Source organism: Globicephala melas, chromosome 15, assembly GCF_963455315.2.
Source record: "Globicephala melas chromosome 15, mGloMel1.2, whole genome shotgun sequence".
Classification (NCBI taxonomy): domain Eukaryota; kingdom Metazoa; phylum Chordata; class Mammalia; order Artiodactyla; family Delphinidae; genus Globicephala; species Globicephala melas.
This window is the reverse complement of record NC_083328.1, coordinates 65,105,789-65,129,759: the sequence shown is the minus strand read 5'-3', so window position 1 is coordinate 65,129,759 and position 23,971 is coordinate 65,105,789. Positions and strand designations below refer to the sequence as shown.

The 23,971-nt window shown below is 54.4% G+C and overlaps 1 protein-coding gene across 1 annotated transcript in view; it reads right to left on the bottom strand.

Annotated features, from left to right (window-relative positions):
• Positions 1 to 23,971, bottom strand: part of VSTM2L (V-set and transmembrane domain containing 2 like) — a 36,234-nt gene that overhangs the window by 6,006 nt on the left and 6,257 nt on the right. The window contains exons 2-3 of the mRNA XM_030830628.3: positions 6,165 to 6,334; positions 4,498 to 4,548 (exon numbers count right to left, since the gene is read on the bottom strand). Of these exons, the coding sequence (XP_030686488.1) occupies positions 4,498 to 4,548; positions 6,165 to 6,334 (221 nt within the window). The remainder of the gene's footprint in view (positions 1 to 4,497; positions 4,549 to 6,164; positions 6,335 to 23,971) is intronic.

Genomic DNA, 23,971 nt, shown 5'->3' with positions numbered 1-23,971 from the left:
TCACTCCACCTCCTCCAGGAAGCCCTCCAGACCCACCAGACTAGGTCAGGTCCTCTGTTACTGGCTGCGCTCCTTCTCATTTTGATGGTTGTAGTTGTAATTTTACTTTTTATCATGAGGGATTATTGGATTAACATCCATCCCCCACACTGACTGGGAGTACCGTGAGAGCAGGGACTGGGAGTGTGTGACCATGGCCTTCACAGAGGAAGCTTTTCAGTCCCAGCCACAGGCCGGCTGCTCTATGGATGTCTCAAGGGATTTCCAAGATGGATGGAGTGATTTTTGACTCCACATGAATCTTGCCTCCCTTTCAGATTTCAGAGTTCCATGCCCTTTGTATATTGTGGATCACGGCAGGAATTTCAAGAAAATACAGAAACGTCTACTGCAGAAAATAAAGTCATAATACACCATGACCTGCCACTTGGCCTGTTAATCCTTAGTGAAGGATGCAGACCTCATGTGCTGCTCCAGTGGTCCCAGCCCCCATCCCCCACACCAGAAAAGATGCGGTATCCGTATATGTATCATACCTGTGGGGCAGCCAAGCGGGGTAAACAGGGGCTTGACCTATAGGGCCACTTGATTGATCTGACCAATGAAGCTGCCTTTTAACCATTTATGGAGATTTGGGGACAGGGGGCTGCAGTATGCTTCCTGAGGCCACTTTGGATGTACCTGGCTTTTGGGGCTTAGCTGGAGAGGAGGCGGGGCTTAGGATAAGTGGGCTGGAGCACGAGGCTACGCGTACATGGAGACCCAGGCTGCCCACGGCTATTTTGGACTGAAACAGGTTACATGAACTGAATCTACAGCACAAATGACTTTGGTTAGACCAAAGGAGGAACTAACAGTAATGAAGGCAGGGAAGCCCCCTGGGAAGAAAGGTGTGTGGAGAATTTCACCTTATTTTACAATTAGGAAGTCGGGGGCCATCTCAACTTGCAAAACTGGTTAAGGGGAAATTAACCTAAATTCCAAAAGACAGCACTTCAGTTAGGTCAAAAGAAAAGCTTCCAGAACTTGAAAATGGACATAGCAAAATTTACCTGAGCCACAGGAATAAGGCCCTGATGGTAGAATCCTAGCATATACAAGCTCCCAAGGGAGACACTTTTAAGGCCAGGGGGTCCTTTCCCAGGCCCCAAGTTAAATGAGATAATTCATGTAAAGTACTCATCATGGTTCCTGACATATGGCGGGCACTCAATAAATGTTAGCTGCTTTATCATTACTATTATTATCATCATCATCATCACAGATGCCTGTCCTCCCATATAAATGATCTCTCTGAGCTCTTTTCATTCCCTCCCATTTCCTGTAGAGAAGCTGGGCCTCCTTTCCCTGCTCCACACATGCTAGGAATAGGAGTCACGTGATTCGAATACTCATATTAAGTTTCCACTCTACTACCCACCGTCATTCACATGGCCAAATCCGGAGGAATTTCACAGTTGCCAGAGTGTTTTCATATATTCATTAGACAGCTGTGAAGGGGGGAAAGAGAGGCCCAGGGGACTGGCAGAGCTGGACCAGGACTCAGGTCCTGTGACATTCAGGGCTGGCTCCACTGTGTCCTCACTGTCGCACCCCCGCACTTAGCACTGCCGTATCTCAACCTGCCCAGGGCCACCATGGCGGCCCCAATGGGTTACAGAGCCCATCATGGAGCCCTGCCCACACCAAACTCCCAGAAACTCACTGTACTTCCTCCTCCGAACCTGAGGCCCCCCAGGTGCTGACGCTACCAGCGGGGAGACTGAGCCGTTTGGTTTTCACAGTTTTTCAAAAATCAAATTAGGTCCCAACAGTTAAAAATTGGGAGATTATTCCATGGAACTCGGGATTTTTAGGTGACATGGGGCTATGGGGCCGGAATTCCTGCCTGGCTCATCTAGCTCCTGCAGATACAGGGCCTGCGGTCCCCAGGTCCCATAGTTTCACACAAGCCCCTTCATGGCTGCACGTCCCCTGTACACATCCATGCACAGGCATGACGCACATAGTGTTGGCATGTCCGTTTATCAAGATCTGTGTCTGGGGGCTTCCCTGGTGGCGCAGTGGTTGAGAGTCCGCCTGCCGATGCAGGGGACGCGGGTTCGTGCCCCGGTCCGGGAAGATCCCACATGCCGCGGAGCGGCTGAGTCCGTGAGCCATGGCCGCTGAGCCTGCGCGTCCGGAGCCTGTGCTCCGCAACGGGAGAGGCCGCAACAGTGAGAGGCCCGCGTACCGCAAAAAAAATAAATAAATAAATAAAAAAAAAATCTGTGTCTGGCTTTACACTGCCACTGGCCTGGGGGTGTGTGGGTACGTGTGACAGTCACCTGATAAATATTTATTGAGCACTAACTACCTGCCAGGCGCTGTGCCAGGCTCTGGAAATGTACCAGTCAATCAGGCAAGCACAGTCCCAGCCCCACTGTCTCCGGGGAAGACAGGCCTGAGACAAATGCTCACAGGCATGGATAAGTGCAGACAGAAATGCAGCCAGCAGGGAGAAGGGAGGGATGCCGGCTGAGTTCCAGGGTCCAGGGAGGCTTGCTGAGCTGAGCTCTGAAGGAAGAGAGAGGAACAGTTTTCTAGGCAGAGGGACTGGCCTGTGCAAAGGCCCAGAGGAAGGAATGGGAGGCTGGAAGGCAGCGGGTGGAAGGGGGCAGTGTGAGCCGGGTCAAGCGAGGTGAGATAGCCCAGAGGGTGAGCAGAGCAAGTTACACAGAACCTCGAAGCCCACAGAGAAAAGTCTGAGCCTTCTCCTAAGCTGCAGGAAACCGGGGTGTGCCTCTGCTTACAGGTGTCCACTAACTGCGCGTCTGTGTATTTAAGAACGGTCACGTGCAAGACGCTGTCTGCACAAGGAACTGGGTCTGTGCTTGTCTGTGAGTTTCCTAGCCAGAGCCCCAGAGCCCCAGAGCCCCCGCTGGTGCAAGAATCGCCGGGGCTAGGATGGGGTGGGGGGGATTGCACAGTCATGCTGAGCACATTTATTTTATTTAACTAGTTAGCACCTTCGCATTCCCCTCACGTGGGGCCCAACAGCCTGAATTCTAATCCTCTAAGTCAATTAGATTATTCTCTCCTGTGCCTGAGACGCTCCTTAAACCCCAAACAAAATCATCGGCGAGAGAGTTGCCATGAACGGGGTATATTAATACACACACAGATTTCTACCTTCCTGGGCTTAACTGATGGGCGTTTGGGCAAGAAATGGGGTATTACGTGTGGGTGTGCCCTTGGCAGAGAGACAGGGTTAGGGTGAGGGCTAGGGATTTAGAGAGGGTGGACCAGCAGCTGCCCTGAGCTGGAAATGGCTCAAATTTCCAGATCGCAACTCAGAAAGGCCCCAGGCAGACTGCACAAATGATGCTTTGAAGGCCCTTGCCTGTCATCTGCCTACCTCCTGCTTGAGCTTCTGTGGGAGCCTCCCTCCTGGCCTCCCTGCCTCCGTTCTGCCACCTCCAGTGCCTGGCACAGCACCTCATGCCTCCCGATGCCCACTCTTTACACTGTGACTTCCGCTCAGGGAGCTCCTCTGCATCTAACTGGCCTTGGGGTCCCGAGCTCCCCCGCAGGTCCTTGAAGGACTTCAGAAGGAGCAACAGAACAGAGTGATTTTGGAGGTCACTCCCACACACGCACATTCATACCCCGGCGGGCACCTGCATCTTCTGTGTCCAGTGGACTTCTAACCTCCTGCCAGGCTGACCACATGCCCCGTGCACAAACCCAACCTGGTCCCATGGCCACATGTGTCACCAGGCCGGTCCCCTCCACACAGTCTCTTTTCTCGATCCTGCCTGCCTCTTCCAGGCCCTGCTTTGGGTGCCCTCCTCTACTAAAACTGTCAATCCCTGAGTCCCCTGGGTGCCCCACCTCACTGGGCTCCAGTGTAACCTGAAGACAAAAAGCTGGAGGCAGCTCAGCCAAGTCACGACCTCCAGCAAGGCTTTGACCCCTCTAAGCCTCAGTTGCCTCACCTGTAAAATGGGTGAAAGCTTGCCCTTCCCCATAGAGATGGAGCAACGATAAAATGAGTCAATGCATTAGAAGGCCCGGCCAGTCTTGAAATCCTTCAGCTGTAGTCCCCCCGTCCTGCCTCACGTCTGGAGCCAGATGACCCAAGTGACCATGAGATGCCACAGCAGTCATTCGTGATGGGCCAAAAAAAGCCAGTTCAGTCTCATTATACCCTGTTGGTTCCCCAAATAAAAAATGCTGCTGAGACAGACACGAAGCATCAGGGAGGCACACAGCCTTGGCCCCAACAGGAGAGAATGCGTCTTCTCACCCCCTGTCATTGGTTTGTGCCTGTCATTCAATGAACTTGAAAAACCTCTGGCTTTTAAAAAACAGAGCCAGGCCAATTTTTCCCCCTTCTTTTTTCCTTCTCCTCCATCTTCTTGCCCAAGTTCCCTGCTGAACTGGATTTTTTTTTTTTTTAAATTACAGCTGTGTCCTCCATTAGAGCCCTTGTGAGAAGTCATTACCAAAACTCACACTTATTTTGGTCTCGTCCTTCCCTGCGTCTTCCTGCTGAGATGCTTTTAGCTGTTGGGAGCGGGAGGGTGGAGAAAACAGAGACAATGTGTTAGGATCACGGGGTGGGGATACGAGCAATGGCTAAGATTCTCGTAACCGCAAGTGATGCTCTGGGGACTACGGGTCTAGAGGTTGGGGTCCTTCAGCTCTATGTCCACTCAGGGCATGGAGGTGAGTCAGAGCAAAGGAAGATAAAGGAGGTGCCTATAAAACTGACTGTGCATGTGCTACACATTCTGATATATACGGTATTTAGAGATACACAGGGAGGGTACGTGTGAACAGGCAAAAATGTTATTCGGGCTTGGTGTGTCTGTAGGAGTGTCTGTCTGTACACTTGCATCTCTTTATCTGTGAATGTGTTGTGTTTTCAGGAGTGTTTGCAGCAGACGCTGTCGGAGCCCTGCCCACATACTATTCCCCCCCCCCCCCCCCCCCCCCCCCCCCCCGCAAGCTGAGCCCAGAGGCATCCAACTACAAAGCCTGCAACTCTTTGCCTAAGGGCTTTCTCTGACCACTGGAGTCCTCTGAGCCTGTGTGCTGGGGGGTTGACACCTCCAGGAGCTAGATGAGTTTAATATATATTTGTGAATATGTTAGAGGCCATTTCATGAAACATGCAAGAATGTGTGAGCATGCCCGTATGTGCATATGAAGGTGCGTCATGTAAGTGTTCATAAGTGAACAGGTGGGCAGACACATATGTGTTTGCATAATATTTACATATACACAAGCGTAAGAATGAGAGTGTCTTAGTTTGTTCCCCCAGAAGCAGACCCTAAGACAAAGATTCAGGTGCAAGTGGTTTATTTGGTAGGTGATCCTAGGAAACATCAGGAGAGGAATGAGTGAGTGAGACAAAAGAGGGAAGGAAGTCAATAATGGGTATGTCATCAAGCCAGTTACCCCCCTGGGCAACTGGAACTTACTCCCACTGGGCACCTGGGGGAAAGGGAGCAGGATGCTCTTCAGTTATCCCAACGGAGGAGCAAGGGAGCTGGGGTATTTACCCTCCAACTCCCGTCAGTCATTGATGGGGCGCTCCTCCAGCCTGCCTTGCTGGCCAGCAGGCTCTGTCGTCCAGAGAAAACCCTCAGCAGTGTTGGCAGCGGGGCTGGTGGCAGGGGACGGTGCTTACCCGGCACGTGGGCGGGGACACCAATAGCGTCTGCGCTCCGCCACCCCCTCCCCCGCTCCCTGCCGCAGGCTGGCACAGTGTGTGCGTGGGAGCGTGTACGAGTGCAGAGGTGAATGTGTATGCCGTGACTGGGCGGCCTCGTGTGCCTGCACGTATGTGGAAAGGCATGCATGTACACGTGTGTGTGACAGCTTCTGTCCCTCTGGCCTTCCCCACCTGTACACGAAGGGAGGGACTCTACTCCTTGGAAGGCCCTTCTTACTGGGCCCACCCCAAGTGCTCAGCCTGGCTCCGCCCCCTGCCCCTCCCCACAAACAGGCCTCCGTTCCGGGAAAAAGGGAAGGAGACAGCTGGGGGCTTCAGAGGACGAACATAGCCGGGGCCCACGCCCCTCCGAGGAGATGAGGGGCAGAGACACACTCCTCCCCGGGGGTGGGTGGGCCAGGGCTCTCCCAGCCCCACTCGGAAGTCCCCCCAGGGGCGGTACCTGGTTCGAGGCCCATCCCTGCTTGTCCGTCCAGTCCCTGTGGCTCCGCACGTACCACCACTGGATCTCCAGCGAGTAGGAGGGCGAGCCGCTCCCGCGGAAGGAGCAGGCCATCTCCACGTCCTCGCCCGTCCGCGCCGTCATGTCGTGGGGCGTCTCTGTGAACAGGGCTGTGCGGAGAAACCGGGGGAGGGGTGGCCGGGGCTCAGGAAACAGCGGGGCCGGCGGCCCGGGGCTGGTGCGGGGGCTGGAGCTGAGAGAGAGGGAGCGACCGCGCCTGCGGGCGGGTGTGGCCTGGCTGCAGGTGGGGCACCTAGACGAGCTCCGCGAGGCTGCGCAGAGGCCTGTGCGGCGGCAGCTGGCCAGACCTGGGGATGAAGGCGTAGGCCCGGGGCCCCGAAGGCCCCACACAGCTGGGCCTTGATCCCGGAGCCCGCGGGCACCAGATTCTCGAGAAGGGAGCGTTGGATCCGAGGAGGGCTTGGTTGGAAGGTGTGAGCCAGGAGGCCAGGGAGGAAGCTGCTGTTTTCATCAGTTCTTCCCCGATTTCTCCAGTTGCCCCCATCCTGGATCATTCCCCACCCCAGGGCACAGCGTTCAGCACCGTCTTTGCAAAACCAAATCAGACCTACCCCCCCGGCCCCCTCGGAACCCTTCCTCGGGTCCCCTCTGCACCAGGTTGGGGGGCAAGCCCTGCCCACCTCCCCCTGGTCTCCATTCTGTCCTGTGAACATGCCTCACTTTCTCACCTCACTTTTGCCCTCGCTGTTCCCAATGCCTGGAATGTTCTTCCCCTGGTCCCTCTTCGTCCAGCAAGTCACTCAAAGCTCAGCTGAAACTTGGTCCCCTCAGAGAGGCCTTCCCTGACCACGTGGGTAGGTTCCCCTCAACCCCCCACCTCCCACCTGCCTGGGGAATGGTCACGGTCTTGCATCGGTCCACTGCCTGTGCAAGCTGCATGAGAACAGGGACCAGCTCTCCTGTGGCTACACATCTCCTGGCACCTCGTAGGTGTGATACATCCTCCATCCTCTCAAGAGCCCCAGGAGGCGGTGGGAGACACATGTGCCCCCCATCCCTCCAGCAGGGTCCAGCTCGCCCACCAAATCCCAGAGCAGGTGGTTCCTGGGACCCAGCAGGAGCCCCACCCACTGCCATGCCCACCAGGCTGGCAGGTAAGAGAAAACAAATCCCCGCTGAGTGCGGCCCAGCACCGCTCCCCACCATGTGTTCTGACACTCGTCTCTCCAAACAAATACTGTCCTGAGATGTAATTAGAATCCTTTCCTCTTCTCAGGAGAGATTTTCTCACCCTGGAAAGACACCTGGCAACAGGCAGGTCACCCAGGGAATGCTGCATCCATCAGTGCCCCGATCCCATGCCCACCTTGCTGCTGCAGCCCGCCAGACACCCTGACCCAGCCGGCAGACAAGCCCACCTTGCAGCCCCGGTGGTCCCTCAAGGCACCGCTCAGCTCAGGGCAGGAGGAGGACAGAGTCTGACTGGGGGCGGGGGTGCTGCTCTGGGGCCACCTCCCTCCACCCCCTCCCCATGATCCCGAGGGCTTTGGGAGGTTCGGGATTGATAAGTTGCTTTTTCTGCTCGGCACAGAGGGTTTCCAAGTGGAGCCTGACTCCAGCAACGAGTCTCTGGGCTAAGAGAAAGTCTGTGACATCCCTGACCTCCAGGGTCATGCATTCAGGCTGCCCACATCCTCTGAGGTTCGGGAGGGACTGGCCGCTGTTGCATAACAAGGCCCATTTAATAAGAATGGGTGTTGTTGGAGTTACTGAACACAAGCCAGGCGAGGTGTGCGGTCAGCTGAGAGCTGGGCAGCAGGCTCCTGGAGGAAGGTACCCGCCCACCCGCCTCTGCCTTCCAGGTGCCCAGGCCCCAAACTGTAGAGTTGCCCTTGCCTCCCTCGTTCTTCCTCTTACACCCCCTTTCAATCTCTGGGGAATCCCATGGGTTCTGCCTCCAGAACATCTCCTGAATCTGGTCCCTTCTGCCCACTCTGACTGCCCCATGCTGGGCCAGCCGTCACCACCTCTCACCCGTAACAGTAGGGGAGCCTCCTCACTGACCTCCCTGCCCGCTCCCCGACAATTTATTTTCAACACAGCAGCCAGAGGTAATTAGGCAAAACACAAATCAATCCCTGTCTCTTCTGTCCTCAAGCTACTTTTCCACTTGCTTATTCCATTCCTGACACGATGGCCTCCTTGCTGCTTCTCCAACGTTCCAGCTGAGATCCTACCTCAGGGCCTTTGCGCGTGCTGTTCCCTCTGCCTAGAAGGCTCTTCCCCCAGATTCTCACATGGCTCCCTCCTTCCCCTGCTTCAGGACTCTGCTCAAATGTCACCTCCTCAGCAAGGCCTACCCTGACCACCTCACTTAAAACTGCATCCCTGGGAATTCCCTGGCAGTCCAGTGGTTAGGACTCAGGCGCATTCACTGCCAGGGCCTGGGTTCTATCCCTGGTCGGGGAAATAAGATCCCACAAGCCGCACGGCCAAAATAAACAAATAAATAAAAAATTTTTAACTGAAAAGAAAATTGCAAAATTGAATTTGTATTAAAAAAACAAACAAACTGCATCCTTTGCCCCAACCCAGTGCTTCAAATCCCTCTTCCCTTCCCACATACTAATAGTGCTGTCCACTAGAACGTTCTGTGACAAGGAAAATGTTCTATATCTGAGCTAATACAGTAGCCACCAGCCACATGTATCTATTGAGCATCTGAAATACGACCAGTGTGAATGAGGAACTGAATTTTAAGTTTTACTCCATTTAAATTCATTTAAATTTAAATGTAAATGGCCACTTGTAGGTAACGGCTACTGTATCGGACAGCATAGCTAATATTTATGTTTATGGTCTGCTTTCCCTTCCAGGAGGCAGGGGCGGTGCCTGTCTTGTCTACTGATATATCCCCAGCTTGGCACATAGTAGGTGCTCAATAAATACTTTTTGAATAAACAAATGAGCAGACCTGGCTTGTCATTGGTGGAGCAGCGTCCACAGGCAGGAGGGGCCCTGTCCGAGGGTCCCAGGCCAGGCTCAGCCCTCCATGCCTGCTCTGATGCTGACTTGCCAACTCAAGCAGGACTGAAGGGGGCCGCTGAGGACCGAGCCACCAGGAGGGCTGGGAGGTGATCAGAGCGAGCCATTGGCCCCCGGTTCTGGGACAGCCAGATTCGGCTTTGATCCGGGCCCCTGCCCACCCGGTACCCTTTGCAAACAGAGGAAGGAGGAGAGTGGTGAGGCCCCCTAGTTGGATCCAAGGTAACCGGCACTGTGACCCTGCTGGCCAAGAGACAGTGGGAGGGACACAGCTGTGACCCTCTCCAGGTGCCACTGCCTGAGCCATGGGAATCAGAAAGTACCCACACTTCTCCCTCCTGCAAATGGAGAAAGGGGGTCCAGAGCTACTGGGGGGTGGGGGGGTTTGCTCATCCCAGGATCACAGAGCTAGGAAGGGCGAAGCCAGCCCTGGAGCCTGGGCCTGCGTGACTCAGCCACGGCCCTTCTCCTCCCAGAGATGGCTGAGTGGAGGAAGCACATCTGTCCGACAGGAGGATGGGAAATGGTACATCTGGGTCTCATGGGTGGAAGGAAGGGCACAGATGGGCTGTCCTTGGGTGGGGTTTCTATGAGGGTGACCCGGGGAAGGGCCAGCCTCCATCCACCCTCACTCAGACTCCCCCTGCCCATAAGCTCCCCCAGTTGACTGAAAAACCCTGACCCTGGCCCACCAGCTCTTCTTACTGATGCAGAAAATGAGGTTCAGAGAGGGCAGTATCTGGCCTGGGGCTACTCAGCAGCCAGGGGTCAGCAAGGTCAGGCTTCAGGCCCTCTCACCCCCAACTCACAGCCCTTATCCCCCAACCCAGATCCCAATAACTGTCCTCTAGAGGGCACTGTCCAACAGACACCAACTGCAAGCCACGCAGGCAACACACATACGGCATTTTAAATTTTCTGTAGCCGTATTTTAAAAAGTGACAATTTTTTTAAACAGATGAAATTAATTTTAATCATTTATTTTATTTAACCCAAGATATCAAAAAATTACTTCAACAGGTATAAAATTATTAATGAGATATTTTACATTCTTTTTTGTGCTAAGTCTTGGATATCCAGCATGTATTTTACATGATTACAACACATCTCAATTTAGACTAGCCACATTCCCACTGCTCGGTTGCCACGTATGGCGGGTGTCCTGGCAGGTGGTGACGCTGTGCCAGCCTCAGCTCCCCTCTCCCTCACATGTCCCAATTGCTCAGAGGAGGCGGCCCAGGCCCAGCATAGGGTGGTAACCCTTCCAAGGCCATGCGGCAGAGCTTGGATTTGAATCCAGGACTGTTTGACTCCCAAGGCCATGCTACTCCCAGAGAATTCTAACTCTTTTTGGTGGTAGGGCCCTTTCTTAAAAAGGAACAGTCCCAAATGGCCAACCCTGCCTTGGAAGGTCCTGGAGAGGACCCTTCCTCTGGGACAGGGTAGGGAGTCTGTTTTATTCTGAGCGTAAAGGTCTGGGTGGGTACAGAGGAGGCATTTCACCCAGGCTGAGGCAATCAAGGGAGGCTTTCCAGAGGGGGTGTTGCTCCCCCCATCCCCAGGTGGGCCAGATGGTCCTGAGCTGGAGTGGGGAGGGGCACTGGCTGGGAGAATGGAGGGAGAACCCAGCTCCAAGAACTCCTGGGAGCCAGGAGAGCTGTCTGCAGGTGTAGCCACCAGCTCTTCCTCGCCACGGTGGGCTCTGATCCCCTCAGACCCTGCCTGGAGGCACTTGGTGGAATGGGTTGGGGGAGGCGCCCTCAGGATCCCATTGACTCCAACCTCGGTGGTAATGGGGGCAATGCATCCTCAGGACAAGTGGGGAAACCGAGGCTCTAGACATTTGATGGCGTATCTGAGTCTTCTTGTTCCAGAGGCAGCAACACGAAGGTTTGTCTGGGCTCCACCCCAAGGAAGCCCCTTCCCCCCAGGGAGAAGCTGTGTGCAGATAACTGCCAGGAGCACAGGACTGAGCTGGGGAGGAGGGACTGAGCCTGTTTCTGCCAACAGACTTGCTGTGTGACCTTGGGAGAATTTCTCCCCCTCTCTGAGCCTCAGATTGCTCCTGTATACAATGGGGGTTGTACCTCACGGTCTGAGACCCCCACCAGCTCAGACGGCCTGAGGGAGAAAGTGATGTATGTCCTAAGAGCCATGGTTTGGGCATTGGAAGGGGAGGGGTCCCTCTTACTTGGGGGAGAAGGGGACTCTGGAGGGAGGAGGAGGTGGCCTGGTCATTCAGCCAGGCCCTGAAGGAGGCGTGGGTGCTGACAAGCCAAGGAGGATAAAAGGGATGGTGTGAACCAAGGAGGAAAGGAGGGAAACCCAGGGAGCCTTGTTTAAAAATGATAGTAATAGGGACTTCCCTGGTGGTCCAGTGGTTAAGACTCAGCTTCCACCGCAGAGGGCATGGGTTCAATCCCTGGTCGGGGAACTAAGATCCTGCGTGCCGCGCGGTGCAGCCACAAATCATCATCATCATCGTCCACCGTTTACGGAGCACCTACTGCACGCCTAGCATGGTGCAGACATCGTCTCTAACAGTCTCTAATCCACTCGCTCCCGTTAGACAGATGAGGAAAATGAGGCTCAGAAAGGTGACATCATTTGCCCAAGACACACACACAGCTGGAATTTGAACCTGGGTCTGACCAGCAGGCATGACCAAGACCCAGGGGTCCATCAGCTCCCATCAGAATTTGTTCTGAATTATCAGGTTGAGTTTAGTCACCAGGCTCCACACGTCTGTATCCCACTTGCACACCTCCAGAGATGGGGAACTCAGTTTCTCCTGCATCCACTGAAAGTGGGCAGCCCTAATCGGCAAGATGTTCTTGCTCCCTCTCCTAACTCTGTGACGAGGACGTGGCATCAGCACCCGACACTGGAAGGTGATCCACATTAATTTTTTTTTTTTTTTTTTTTCTGGTACGCAGGCCTCTCACTGTTGTGGCCTCTCCCGTTGTGGAGCACAGGCTCCAGACGCGCAGGCTCAGCGGCCATGGCTCACGGGCCCAGCCGCTCCGCGGCATGTGGGATCTTCCCGGACCGGGGCACGAACCCGCGTCCCCTGCATCGGCAGGCGGACTCTCAACCATTGCGCCACCAGGGAAGCCTGATCCACATTAGTTTTGATGAGGATGATGATGATCTCTGAGAAATATGGAGTCCTTGCCAGGCCCTCTGCCAAGCTCTTTACACATATTTTCTCATGCCCCCACCAGGATGCTATGGGGTAGGTGTGATCATTACCATCCCCATATTTCAGATGGGGAAGCTGAGGCTCACAGAGGTTAAGTGACTTGCCCAAGATCACAGGGTGAGTAAGTGGTTACATATGAACCCAGATCTAGAGGACTGAGGGGTGAGAGCTCATAACTTCTAGACCATGCTCCTACAGCCCCTCTTCCCAGTCTCCCCAACCTCCTTCCCTCCACCATTCAGACAACCCCATCCCCCATCCCCAACTCCCTACACCACCCCATCTCCACGTCAGCATCCCTGCTGAGTTCGGGACATTAAAATCCTCTCCGACATCCTCCCACCCCTGAGCACCCCCTCTCTGTTCAGTTAACTCCTCGCAGCCCATGCCTAGGGAAGCTGGTATAATTATAGATTTTTTTTTTTTTTTTTTTTTTTGCGGTATGCGGTATGTGGGCCTCTCACTGTTGTGGCCTCTCCCGTCGCGGAGCACAGGCTCCGGACATGCAGGCTCAGCGGCCATGGCTCACGGGCCCAGCCGCTCTGCGGCATGTGGGATCTTCCCGGACCGGGGCACAAACCCGCGTCCCCTGCATTGGCAGGTGGACTCTCAACCACTGCGCCACCAGGGAAGCCCTAATTATAGATTTTTGAAAAGGATGCAGTTGTGCTCTCCAGCCCCAGGGCCCGAGCAGGGCTAGGCTCGCTGGGAAGACAATTAAAACCACTGTCCACAAATTAGGATTCTACAGGAGAATGAGAAAGGGACTTCATTGAATGCAACATCTCCTTCCTTTCTGCTTTTAATTGTATTAATTAACCCCAGGACTGGTTAACAGGGCGTCATCTGCAGGAAACAGCTCGTGACCCTGGCCTGAGGCACTGAGTTTGGCTTCTGGGAAAGGCAGGGGATGACCTGGAAGATCTCACCCGCCCTTCAAGAGCAGGACCCTAACCTTCTTCCTAACCTTTCAGGCCCTGGTTCAGCACACACACCTAGGGCTTGGCCTCAGGTCTGGATTCGAACCCTGTTTCCTCTAGTCCCTAGCTGTGTGAGCTGGATAAGCCCCTTTACCTCTCTGAACCTCAGTTTCTTTAGCTGAAGAAAGGGGAGAATGAGAGGGAGAGGGTTATACAAGGCAACATATGCCTCACGCCCAGCACATAGTAGGTGCTCACCAAATAGCACTCCCTTCTCTCACCTTCTAGCTCAAAATTCTACCATCACCAGAAAGATTTTTAAAGATGCTCCTTTGTAGCCTCATCAGATTATACGGTGGATGCAACATCTGTATTTCACTCACACCTGGACCACGAGACCTCTCATCCATCAGTCCTGTACCTCCTCTCCTTCCTCATTTGCTCCCAACAGCTGTCCCCCCGCCAAGCCAGGGGGATTCACACAGGTCCTGAGGGGCTTGTCAACCAAGGTGACCCCAGCTCAGGCCCCACCTCCCTCCATCTCTGAGCTCAGGTTCCCCATCCCAGACCCTCTGGTCCAGGAAGCCTGCAGGGACTGGACCCTAGCCCACCCATAAGTCTTTGCCAGAGCGACAGCAGGATTCCCCTTGGGGACTGGTGGTAGGGGCATGCCCTAGTCAGGGGAACCAAGGCAGAACTGGAGCTAGAGAGAGACAAAGGGGGCAGAGCAGAGAGAACCAGTGCTGCCCCAAGGGCCCCTTGGTCATCCCTATCTCAGGCCCCATCTCTTGCCAGGACATATTGAGTCACTGCTTACTCGAAACCTCCAATGATGAATGGATAAGCAAAATGTGGCCCCTCCACACAGTGGAATATTATTCAGTCTTAAAAAAAGCAAGGAGATTCTGACACGTGCTCCAACATGCATGGACCCTGAGGACATCAGGCTAAGTGAAATAATCCAGGCACAAAAGGATAAATACTGTATGATTCCATGAGGTTCCTAAAGTAGTCAGACTCACAGAGACAGAAAGCGGAACGTTTGGGCTGGAAGAGGGTGGATGGGGGAGTCATTGTTTAATGGGTACAGAGTTACACTTCGGGATGACGAAACATTCCCAGATGTGGACAGTGGTGATGGCAGCACAGCAACCTGATTATATTTGATGCCACTGAACAGTACGCTGAAAAATAGTTAAAATGGTGAAATTTACATTATGCGTATCTTAACCACAACTTTTTAAAAAACACCTCCCGCGGCTTCCCAGCCCTGCAGCGGTGTGTTTTCAGGGGTCTGTGCCACAAGGCAACTTTCCACTAAATCTGCACTGTCCAATATTGTGGCCCTGAGCCCCATGTGGCTGTGGAGAGTTGAAACACAGCTAGTCCAAACTGAGATGGCTGTTCAGTTAGGTCCACACTCAATTTAGAAGATAGTATGAACATAAGAATGTATCAATAGGGCTTCCCTGGTGGCACAGTGGTTAAGAATCCGCCTGCCAATGCAGGGGAGATGGATTCGAGCCCTGGTCCGGGAAGATACCACATGCCGTGGAGCAACTAAGCCCTGCACCACAACTACTGAGCCTGTGCTCTAGAGCCCGTGAGCCACAACTGCTGAGCCCACACGCCTAGAGCCCGTGCTCCACAAGAGAAGCCACTGCAATGAGAAGCCTTCAACGAAGAGTAGCCCCTGCTCACTGCAACAAGAGAAAGCCCGCACGCAGCAACGAAGACCCAACGCAGCCAAAAATAAAATAAATAGATTTATTTTAAAAATTAAATTCAAAAAATAAAAAGTGTGACTCACTGAGGGCCATTTCCAGAAAGGCTGCTCTGTACCCAGCTCAGCAGGGTGAAGGGGCCAAAAGGGTGTGTGACACAGGGTCAGGAAGGCCTGCAGTCCCCGGAACTCCTAGCTGGGAGGCAGAATAGGGAAAAGGGCTGCAGAGGGAGTGTTTACAAGGAAGCCCCAGCTCACAGGCGAGTCTCACAGAGCTCCTGAAATCAGGGGATGTAAAATGTCCGTAAGAGGAAAACCTAAATGAGTGGGATGGAAAAGCCTCCAGGGAATGGGGAGGCTGGAAGGGATGGGTGCAGGGCACCTGCCCTGGGATGGACCCAGGGGAGGCACCTGAGGTTCTCTTTGTTTCCTCCTGGGCTGCCCCCAGCTTCTGGCAGGCGGCCTGCAGCAATAGGGATCGAGGTGTGAGTCAACGAAGGCTGTTTCATCTTGGAGTGGACAGGTTTCCCCTTCTCAAGAAGTGACAGGGAATGCATTTTGTACCAAAGCTTGAGGAACTGCAATATGCCTTATTGGGAAGATGGGGGGCTGGGCACACAGCAGCGGCTCAAGGGCTCCCTGCAGAAGGAATGAAAGAGATCAAATTTCATGGACTCCTACCCTGAGCTAGGCCCTGTGCTGGGCTTCCTAAGATGCTTAGGTCAGGCCCTGACTCTCAAGGGGCCCACATTCTGCAGGAGTGACAAACACACAGAACAGTCTGGACAACAGCTGGGACTGAGCCTGGATCGGCACGTACAGTTGTTCAGGGTGTGCACCATTCACAGAGCCATGAATCATAGTGCACAGAGATGTGCAGGGCACAACTGCATGCAGAAGCTCTGGATGGAGGTGCACGTGCTAAGAGAGGAAAGGGCAGGCCCATGTCTGCCTGGAGAGTCAGGCTTCTGGGAAGTGGGGACATGACTGGACTTAAACACTGATGGGGTTTGCACAGCTGAGGGTGTTCAGGACAGGAAAGGGCATACCAGAAGTAGAGTTTCCCAAGTCCAACCTTTGGGGGACCACCTTTACCATTTCTGTAGGATCCCGGTACCACCTGCACTATCATTTACTTAATATTTATTTTCGAAAGCATCTTTCCCTTTTTACTAAATAAATTCAGCTTAAAAGGAGAATTCAGCTTAAAAGGAGACTTTTATTGCTGCCATAAATGGAAAATCAGCAACACGTGCCATAAAGAGAGGGTAACAGTACAAATAAACACTACGAAAACCAAATAGCATTCGTAAATTCTAGCCAGGGGAGGTTGCCTGCTGAAGGCTACGAGCCTCAGTCCCCATTCCTCTCATTAACAGGTGAGACTGGCGAGAGTTAGGCGTTAAATTCAGAGCAGCACCGAGCAGAAACTTTCTTCTTGATCAGAAGGGCCTGGAATGCAGGTCCAGCTGACACCAGTGGACATCAGTGGGCAACCACCGCCACCACTGTCCCCAGCTCTGGCTTCCTTGGCCGCTGGCCCAGTCCCCCACGATTCACCTTTAGCTAGTACCTCCAAGACCTTGCTCACTCTGGCCCATAGACCTGGAAGCCTTTCCTGCCACTCACCTATACGGGGCAGGATCCTGTCTGATTCGCTGTAAGTTTCCGTGTGCCTTGTGCATGGGGAGGGCTAACACCCATTTCAGGAATGAGGAGGCCCGAATGCACGCTAGTAGAATGAATGACCAAAGAAATGAATGGAGGGCTCCCTTCTGTGCTGTGCTGCTCAGACCAGGGCAGTGACTTCCTGAGGCATTGGTTTCCCTCCCCGCAAGGGGGGACAGAGCACTGTTTTTGTATTAAAACAAACATGAATATATTATGGCATAGAATACAGAATTCATGCATTTTGAATGAAACAGGAGACATCAAAGAAATACTGTCCTTGGTTGGGAGCTGTTTACTCTCCTGCATGGGGAGAACCCCTCGTCCAGGGCCTCCATCCGATCCAATCAGAAGCTGCTTTCACCTCTGCAGCCTCAGGCTCCTCAGACCATGCTCTGCACGCTGGAGAGCTGATCCGTCGGCAAAAGGGGCAGGGGACCAAGAGGAAAGAGAGGGGCTGGGGGAGGGTGAAGCCCAGGATTTACAGATGCAGATGCCCAGTTGCAGCTCCACCCTGACTTGCTGCGTGGCTTCGTGTAAGTTGCTGCACTCTGGGCTTCGGTTCCCACATGTGTCATTGCTTAAAGGCTTATTTTTGAGGATTAAATGAACTCACGCGGGTGAAGAGCCTGTTTCAGTGTTCGGGACACAATAGGGCCTCAACGCCCACTCACTGCTGAGTTTTAGGGACACACAAGCACATTCACCCAGGTGGGGCCCCTGCCCAGCCCTGGCTGATGACCCACCCAATAACAATTACAATAGCTAACACTTTTGAGCACTGACTATGTGCGAAGTGCCTGGAGATGCTGTGCCTCAGTTTCCTCATCTCTATAATGGGGATAATAATAACCGCCACCTCACAAGGCTGTTGTAAGGATTAAATGCGTTAACATTTATGAAGTGACTGCCTGACACCAAGTATGTGCTTATAAAGATGTTTCCTTTTTATTTATTCATTTAGCTGTAATTGAAGTGAAATTCACATACCATGAAATTAACCATTTTAAAGTGTGCAAGTCAGTGGCGTTTGGTGCAGTCACAATGCTGTGCGACCACCACCTCTATCTAGTCCCCAAACATTTTCATCTCCCCGAAAGGAAACTCTTTACCCACGAAGCAGTCACTCCCCCTTCCCCCAGCCTCTGGCAACCACCAATCTGCATTCTGTCTCTATAGATTTGCCTGTTCTGGGTATTTCACATACATGGAATAATAGAATATGTGGTCTTTGGGGACTGGCTTTTTTCACTTAACATAATGTTTTCGAGGTTCATCCACATTGTAGCGTATATCAGATTTCACTGCATTGTGTAGAGGTGTTTCTTTAATAAAATATCTCACTGAATCCCCAATACGACCTGGGAAGTAGCCACTATCACCCTCGTCTTCTTACAGATGAGGAAACTGAGGCACAGAGAAGGTGGGGACTTGCCCAGGTCCCCTGCCAGGCAGCCCCAACACAGCCAGGTGGGCAGTGCTGGCACCTAAGGCCGCGGGCAGAGTGCCTCCCAAGGCCACCAGCGCACATTAAAGGAGACAGCAGTGGAATTACAAATCTAGGGAGATTTAAGGAGAGTGAAACTATTCTGGCACTTGCAGGATTGCGGGAGTTGAGCAGGTTTCCCCAGTGGAATTCCTGCCGCCTCTTCCCACACATCTGGGCCACAGGGGATGAAAGGGTTTGGGAGGGAGAAAGGCAAGTGTGGGAATGTGCAGGGAGGCGGGGACAGGGTGGGGCAGCCAGGGACGGGAGAATGCAAGTAGGCATCCTGATGTCTGTGCAGGTGCCATTTCTTTTCATCCTCACCTGTACATCCTGCAAAGCCGGTGGGGTAAGCCCATTGCACCGATGGCCAGTGAGGCTCCGAGAGGTTGAGTGGGGGCCAGAACTTGAGCCCAACAGTGTCTGACCTCAAAGCCCAGGCGTGTACCCATCCCTAATGCCTGTCACAGGCAGAGAGGGGGCAAATGGAGGAAGCATAGGGAGATTGCATCAGCCATCGTATGAGTGGTTACCCCAGAACCCCAGAAAGGAGCATCCCCAGATCCACTGAGAAGAGGAGAGAAAAGCAAGCAATGTCTGGAGGCACTAAGTGTGGAGCCAGGGAGGCCAGGGCCGTGCAGAACAGAGCAGAAGGGGAGAGGCAGAGACAAGGGCATCTGAAAGCCAGGTGCAGAGACCAACCGGAGAGGTGAAACCGAGGCAGCCCCCAGGGGTGCTTCCCCCAGAGCAGAGCTCCTCAGGGTGCCCAGCAGGCGGGGCAGAGGGCAGAGCGGCCATGCTGCCCCTCCTCCACACCCTCCCCGCCAGGGCCTGGCCTGGGTTACACCTGGCCCCACTTGGGACCTCGTTCCTGCCCCCGTCCCAGCCCCTCCTACTCCTGTCCAACCGTGTTTGAGAAATCCAAGAATGCAGCTGTAAACATGCGGGCTCTGGAGTCAAGCTGACCTGGCTTTGAACCCCGACTGCACTTCCTCGAGGTAGGCAAATCTCTGAGCACCAGCTTCCTCATCTGTAGCATGGGTATTGTGGGCACTCAACAGGGTCATACACACCATGGAGTATTATCATGACGGCAATGACCAGGCTGCTATTCCTCTCTCAGGGGGTCTTGGTCCACCTCCTGCCTCCCCAAGGCTCCCACCTCCCTCTTCCTCACCTAGAAGACTAGCCTGACCTGGCCTTTTAAACACAAGGACTATTCTAGAACCAAACAAGCCCTAGTTGAAGGGGTTCTGCCCTACCCCAGGGCCTTTGAACTTACTGTTCCCTCTGCCTGGAAGGGGACTTGACAGAAAGCAGCAGAGCTGGGATGGGGCTTGGGGCACCCAGCACCTAGCTGGAGTTCAGTGACCACTGCTAGGGGTCTCTGGGGGGCATAAGGAGACCAGCTGGTGAGTCTCAGGGCCCCTGCCCCCCCAGGCCCTCCTGTCAGCTGTCAGCCAGCCTGCCCTCCCCCTCCCTCTCCTCTGCCTGCCCGAGACTATTAGTGTGGCTTTGTTTTGAGCATTATTTCCACTACCATGTGCTCTGGCTGCCGGGCCTCCATTAGGGACCCTTTCCTGGGGCCGCTGACAGGCAGCCAACAGCTCCCCAGCGAGCCAGCCGTAATTGCTGCCGCCTTGAAGGTCGGAAACGATTTTTTTAAAACCTCACAAAGCAAAACAGACACCCTGCCGTCCGCTCTCGCCTTCCCCGCCCTCAGCCGGGAACCAAGCCCGAGGTTTCCAAGAAAGGGGGGTTCAGTTAAGACCCCCCCAACCCCAGAGACACCCTTAACATGCCAGGCTGGGGGAAAACAAAGTTTGGGCTCTGCTCCCTTGCTTTGAACTAGGTGGGGGGCCCCAGACACCTCTCTAAGCCCCAGTTTCCTCCTGGTCAAGATGGGCGTGTTGATGGGTGCCTGGGGTGCCTGCTGGGGTGACCATGACGAGCTTCTGACAGGAGGTCACGGGCCTCTCTGAGGACGTACATGAAGCAGAGAACCAGAATGCAGGATCTGAGGAGGGAGGAACTTGGGTGTTCAAGAAAGGAAGCGAGTGTGCCTTCACACACACACACACACACACACACACACACACACACACACACACACACACACACACACACACACACACGGGCTGCCATCTCCTTTCGAGCCCACATTCCCATCATTCCCTGGACACCTGGACCAGCCCCATCATCCTATGAGCCCAGAAACTCAGCCCCCCGCCCCCGGCAAACAGCCTCTCCTCCTCCACTAGCCCCTCCAGCCTCCAAGTCCTGCTTGAGCCCCCATTTCAACTCACAGGGCCATCCCCACCCAAACTCCAGCCACGCCCTGTGCCTTCCCCACTCAGAAACCCTCCAGGGCTGCCCCTGCCCCGGAAATCAAAACCAAGCTTCCCAGCCTGTTCTCAGTACCTCCAGCTGCAGCCTGCTTTTCCGGATATGCACACACGACTCTCCAAATGAAGCCCCTCCCAGACGCAGGCAGTCAGGCAAGGCTCCCTACTGACCACCAGTCTCCTCTCAGCCCTGATGGTCCCCGGATACAGGCAGAAAAGGAGTCCGCCTCCCCCAGGAAGTCGTCCCTGACTGCACCAGGACACAGCAACCACTCTCGCTGGAAACCTCCAGAGACCTCCCTCCAATGGCTCACCTGCCCTGTTTCCTGGGCTCCCACCTCTGGCTGACTGTCCTCCATTAGCTCTCCCAGTACTCACCCCCTGAAGACACTCACCAAGGACTTGCCAGGAAAGTGAATGAAGCTTCTTCCAGGTCACGAGAGAGCACTGTGTGGGGGAGTGGGGGGCAGGACTCCAGAGCCTGGCTCTGCTGCACACCGGCCCTGTGTCCTAGGGCCAGCCCTGGCTCCTGTCTGGACCTCAGTTACCTCCCCAGTGAAATGAAGGCTTCCCTGGAGGACCACAGGTGGGCTCTGGGGGCCTCAACAAACCCTCTGATGCTGGACAAAACCATGTGGCATTTTTCTGAGGAAACAATCCAGTTTTCATCAACATTCCAGCTCTCAGGAGGATCACGACCTCCAAAAAAATTAGGAACCACTGGTCTAGACAATGTCCAGCGTCCCTCGTAGCTTCCCCACGCGGTCATTCACTCGTTTATTCGCTTCATTCATTCAACCAACATTTCTTGGGTGCCTGCTCCGTGTGGGTGTCATCGTCAAGCACAGAACCTGTGTATGTGTAATCCTGAGATGTCCCCTGAAGAGAGGAGCGCACGTGTGTGTGTGTGTGTGCACGCGCGCGTGTCTACAGAGAGAGAGGGAAAGGGAGGACCAAGGTGGGAGAGATGAGAAGAGGGAGGGAGAGGGATAGAGCAGACACAGGGAAAGGGACAAAGAAAGATGGAGAGACTGAACAACAGAGATAGAGATCGAAAGAGAGAGAAACCCACGGAGAGAGAGCTGGAGGAAGAGGGGAAGGCGAGCATGTGCCACCGATGGGCAATGCCAGCCCCCCTAATTGATGGCTCTGAGCGAGGCCCCCCTCCCGGCTCCGGCTCTCACCTTCCAGATGCTCCCAGAGCCTCCACGCCTCGCATCCCAAGGGCACCAGCTTGGAGGGGGAGGCTGGTACAGACGCAAAGGCAGAGGGCACCTGCCTGGCCCCTCAGGCCAGCCCGCTAAAGGACCTCCCAGGCCCCTTCCCTCACTGCCACAGCTCCTCCAACTGCACGTGAGCAAATACCCTACCCGAACATTCACTCTAGACTCGGGCTCACACAAAAACAGCAGCCCCCAGTAGAACACTCGGGCAGGCGCGCCCACACCCCGCTGCTCCCCACTGACAATGCTGGACTTGGATCCAGGAGCTTGGACTCTCAGCCCTGGGCTCTTTCATCCAGACCCAGGCCTTCTCAGCATTCTGGCATCACGGACCCTGAGAGAATCTGACGCATCCAGGGCGCCGCTGCGGAACAAAGCACCTGCCCACAAGCCCATGCGGTTTGGCAGCCAGGAAAGGACAGATGAGCGGGTGAAGAGCCACAGGCTGGGCTCAGGCCTGGCTCTGCCATCCAGCATCTGTGTGTCCTCAGGCAAATCGCATCACCCCCCAAGCCTCAGTGTCCTCATCTGTAAAATGGGAGTGCCCTCCTCCCAGGCCGGGCGAGGATTAGACGAGAGGAGGAGGGGGAAGTGAGGCACAGAGAAAATCCCCCATGAGTGCTGGCTGGTGTTTCGGTTCATAGCCCGAAAGGCCACTGAGAGCTAAGCACCATGTGCTGCACGGAATCCCACGCCATCGTTGGCTCCATTCTCACCTGTTGAATAGCGCTTGGGAGGATACAGATGGAGGTATTCTAGATGCTTAGAGCTTAGGAGAACTCGGCACTGTTCAGGTGGGGAAACTGAGAGAGGCAGGGACGTGCCAAGCCACCCAGAAGGTGGAGGCAGTGGGAGGGTGGATAAAAACCCAGGTCCCATTCCCCGCCCCAATTCTGGCACTTTAACTGGGGGCTGAAATGACAAAGGAGTCGCTATCCCCACCCCTCAACATGGGGAGCAGCGAAGGCCCCACTCCCACCACGTCCGTTCCCTGTGTGGGACCAGGCATCCCCGGAGTCCGGAGCTCCGCCCACCTAAGCCCTTGTCCCAGCCCCACCACTAAACTGCTGGGTAAAACATCCTTATTAACCACCCACTGTGTTCTGCCTTCTCTGCCCACTTCACCAGTCTTTGCTCCTTTGGGAAAGAAGGCAGGAATCCCCCCGTGACATCCCCAACTAATGACTGGTCCAGCTTACATACCTTCTGTGATGGGGAGCTCACCACTGGGTACCTTAACTGCTCCAGGAGTGAGCACCCTTCTCCAGGCTAACATCATCCCTGCTTCTTAACTCATCACAATTTATACTTATATGTATCTTATAAGTTTAGTTGTCTGAGCAAGAGCCTTAACTGTCTTCTTCACTGATATGTCCCCAGTGGCTAAAAGAGCCTGGTCCATGGCAGGTTCTCAACTGATATTCGTTGAAGGAATGAAGGAAGGAAGGAATGATCAAGCTTCCAATAAATGGCAGCAGCCCCTGTGAGGCCAGCAGTTCCCAGTATGAGGAGTACGGAGTATGAGATGGGAGGAGCTGGCCTGCAGGCCAGCAGCCCCAAGTCCAGTCATCCCCGCACACAGATGGGCCTGGGTACCACCTGTACTAGTATGTCGTTTGTGTTTTTCTATAAACTAACCCACTATGTGTTGTTTTTTTTGTGTGGTACGCGGACCTCTCACTGCTGTGGCCTCTCCCGTTGCGGAGCACAGGCTCCGGACGCGCAGGCTCAGCGGCCATGGCTCACGGGTCCAGCCGCTCCGCGGCATGTGGATTCTTCCCGGACCAGGGCACGAACCCGTGTCCCCTGCATCGGCAGGCGGACTCCCAACCACTGCGCCACCAGGGAAGCCCCGGGGGCTTCTTAAAGAAGGGTTTCAACTGGGTATGGTGGAGCCGAGTCCTCTGCTGGCTTCGAGAAAGAGGAGGGGACACAGCAGTGGGCAGGGGGACCCGGAGGAGGAGCAGCCCCTCTGCCCCCCCATCCCCACTTCCCTTCTCCACAGCAGCAGGTACCAGAGGGATCCCGGGGTCACCAGCTGGGAAAGGAGCGGATTTATTCCCCCAGTGAGACCACTGCCCCTTTTTCTGTTGGAAGAATCTCACTGGGGTCTGGGAGAAGAAGATACATCCTGGGACCCCATTACCCTCAAGGCTGCAGCATCTCATATGCAC